A 2,684-nucleotide genomic window follows, 5' to 3' on the forward strand; every position below is an offset into this window, starting at 1 on the left:
TCAATTTTGTGCAAACATCACCACTATCCATTTGCAAAACTTTTTCATCATCCCAAATAGAAGCTCTGTACTGATCAAATAACTCTCCATCTCCCCTTTGTTAGCAACCACAATTCTTTCTGTATCTATGAATTTACCTGTTGTAGATATGTCATGTTCTACATTTTCCTCTAATCTCCAAACTCCAATTGTGAAAGAGATTCAGGTCAAGACTGATTTAGAGCTATCATGTTAACAAACAAATCATACCAATGTATCTAGAAATGCTAAATGCTAAATATCTGAAAACTGCAAGCTGGAACGATTCTATATTAAGATTCTACAAAAAAATCAATGGTATCATAATAATAAAAAGACTAATGGGTTTAAAGACTATTTCTAGTGTTTAACAGAAGGTTCTAAAAATATTGCTTTCTTACCTGCAGTGAACAATCATAGGTGTGGTGTCATGTGCTCTGCTTGCTCGAATTAACTTCACAAAGTGAATTAGAGGAGCACTGTTTTCAGGAACCCCATGTTCAGGCCAAGCTGTAAAGTTACACTGCCGAACGGTCATGTAATCCCCATGCTAGAAAAAGTGACAGATTAATGAATGATAAAATTATTTAAGTAACACAATGAAGGTTTAAGATAATTGATATCACACTTTTTAAAGGCTATCTTTTAAAAACAGCTATTTACCAAACCGAACAGTCTGTTTTCATTATTTCTTATAAGAGAGATCTTTTAGTGTTACAATAAAAAGAACTACCTTCCAGTATGAATGGAAGCAATAAGAAAGCTTGGAAATAGATGTTAATATAGAGTATTAATATTCAAATGCAGTATAACATTTTGTAGTACTCGGATTAATAGATTCTGAAATAATTTTCACCCAAAAGTTAAACACATTCACAAATTATTCAAAACACAGGAAATGAGAGTCCTATATGTCAGAAAGTATAAAGACCTTTATATCATTTTCTGTGTATATAGCCATTTTATAGACCAATAAAGTGGGATCCTGCACTATCTCTTCTATATTCATTCTGGATTAAAAAGAAAATCAAATTGTTAACACTTAAATAGAGATGACTGATTTAAAAAAACTTGCTGTCTCAAGTCAAACATTACAATTTCTTCATTAAATAAATGAACCCAGTGATCTAATTGCTTTTCCTCTTTTTTCTGCTCATGTTTAATGCTAATTTGTTGATACGCACTTTAACCATGTGATATTGGAATTAAACACAATGGCAGATACTGAGTTAGATGCCAAATGAAAATTCTGTTTAGAAAACAATAGAAAAAGCATTATTGAAGATATAGGTGTCCTTGAAAGGGATAGTTCTAGAAGTTAATTTTACTTTATACATCTAGATCATTCACATTTTTTTATGCCAGGTTCCCTCACCCCATTTTTTTTACCCTTTCAATTTTCAGATCCCTGATGGTCCAATCTATTTGAACATCCTCCATTAGCTTTGTAATCACTATATCTCCAAAGACAGTAACTGGCTTGTTGTCCTCTGGCCAATATTGATGGCATCTGATCTGCATTCAGAGAAAATCACCAGTCATAACAGTCATTGCAATATTGATCCATATCACAGTTACTGCTACTAAGTTAAAATAGCTTTATAGATGTCCAAGTTATTGATGACTCACAGTACTGGCTGAAATAGTCCCACATATGTTAACACAACTGTAAAATAACATTTTGTGAAAAGAATTTTTAAAAACTTACCCGCCCTTTTTCAAAACACTGGGTTAGCATTACTAATGTTTTTGCTCTGGTTTCCCAAACCATTCTCCAAAAATCTCCAACTGTTCCTGGTAGTGGACCTTGAGTAGCAATAAATTCATTTGGACATAAATAGCCCTAGAAGGATAAAATTACATACACTTCATCACTAGTTATATAGATACATACAACTAATTGTTCTTAAAATTTTTATCTAATTTTTGAATAAAACATTAAAACTACATAATAGTAACAATAATATTGAACCTTAATCAAGGTCTCACAAAGTCTGGGTCTTTTTGGCAGGCAATATGCTAAGCATCTTATATGTAATATTTCAGCTAATTATTTCTTATAAAAACCTTATGAATGAATACAAATAGTATTTTCATTTCATAGATGAAGATATTGAAGACTAGAAGGAAAGAAATCATTTGCCAAAGTTCACCATTGGCAGTCAGCCCAGAGCCAGCCCTCTTACCCACACCACTATGTTTCTGTCATGGGTTGTGCAGATATTTTCATACTCTTCCACCAAGAAATTATTTATCTACTTATACTTTGGCATTAGTATTTAGTCTCTAGAGCTCTGAACCAAGAAAAATGTGAAGGTAATATGAAAGTTCATTTTGCTAATGCAATATACTCATAGGACCTAAGATTTGTCTCAACTGTATTATAACATCCTCGTGCATACTATCAAATTGTTCTGAAACTTGGTCCATTCACCTGGAACAGCATGCCACTTTAGTTTATATAATTGATAACAATATTTGTAGATTTTTCTTTATTTTTTAGAGGTGGAGTCACCCTCTGTTGCCTAGGATAGAGTGCAGTGGCATCATCACAGCTCACTGCAGCCTCAAACTCCTGGCCTCAAGTGATCCTCCCACCTCAGCCTCCCAAAGTGTTAGGATTACAGGCATGAGTCACCATGCCCAGCTTTTAGATTTTTCTTAAA

At 33.2% G+C, this 2,684-nt stretch overlaps 1 protein-coding gene across 1 annotated transcript in view; it reads right to left on the minus strand.

Moving 5' to 3' along the window:
- Nucleotides 1-2,684, minus strand: part of PTPRQ (protein tyrosine phosphatase, receptor type, Q) — a 303,100-nt gene that overhangs the window by 8,738 nt on the left and 291,678 nt on the right. Inside the window, exons 34-36 of the mRNA XM_012656309.1 lie at nt 1,727-1,861; nt 1,408-1,533; nt 420-568 (exon numbers count right to left, since the gene is read on the minus strand). Coding sequence (XP_012511763.1) covers nt 420-568; nt 1,408-1,533; nt 1,727-1,861 — 410 coding nt within the window. The remainder of the gene's footprint in view (nt 1-419; nt 569-1,407; nt 1,534-1,726; nt 1,862-2,684) is intronic.

The sequence above is a fragment of the Propithecus coquereli genome, unplaced genomic scaffold (assembly GCF_000956105.1).
Source record: "Propithecus coquereli isolate 6110/MARCELLA unplaced genomic scaffold, Pcoq_1.0 Scaffold50, whole genome shotgun sequence".
Taxonomy (NCBI): Eukaryota; Metazoa; Chordata; class Mammalia; order Primates; family Indriidae; genus Propithecus; species Propithecus coquereli.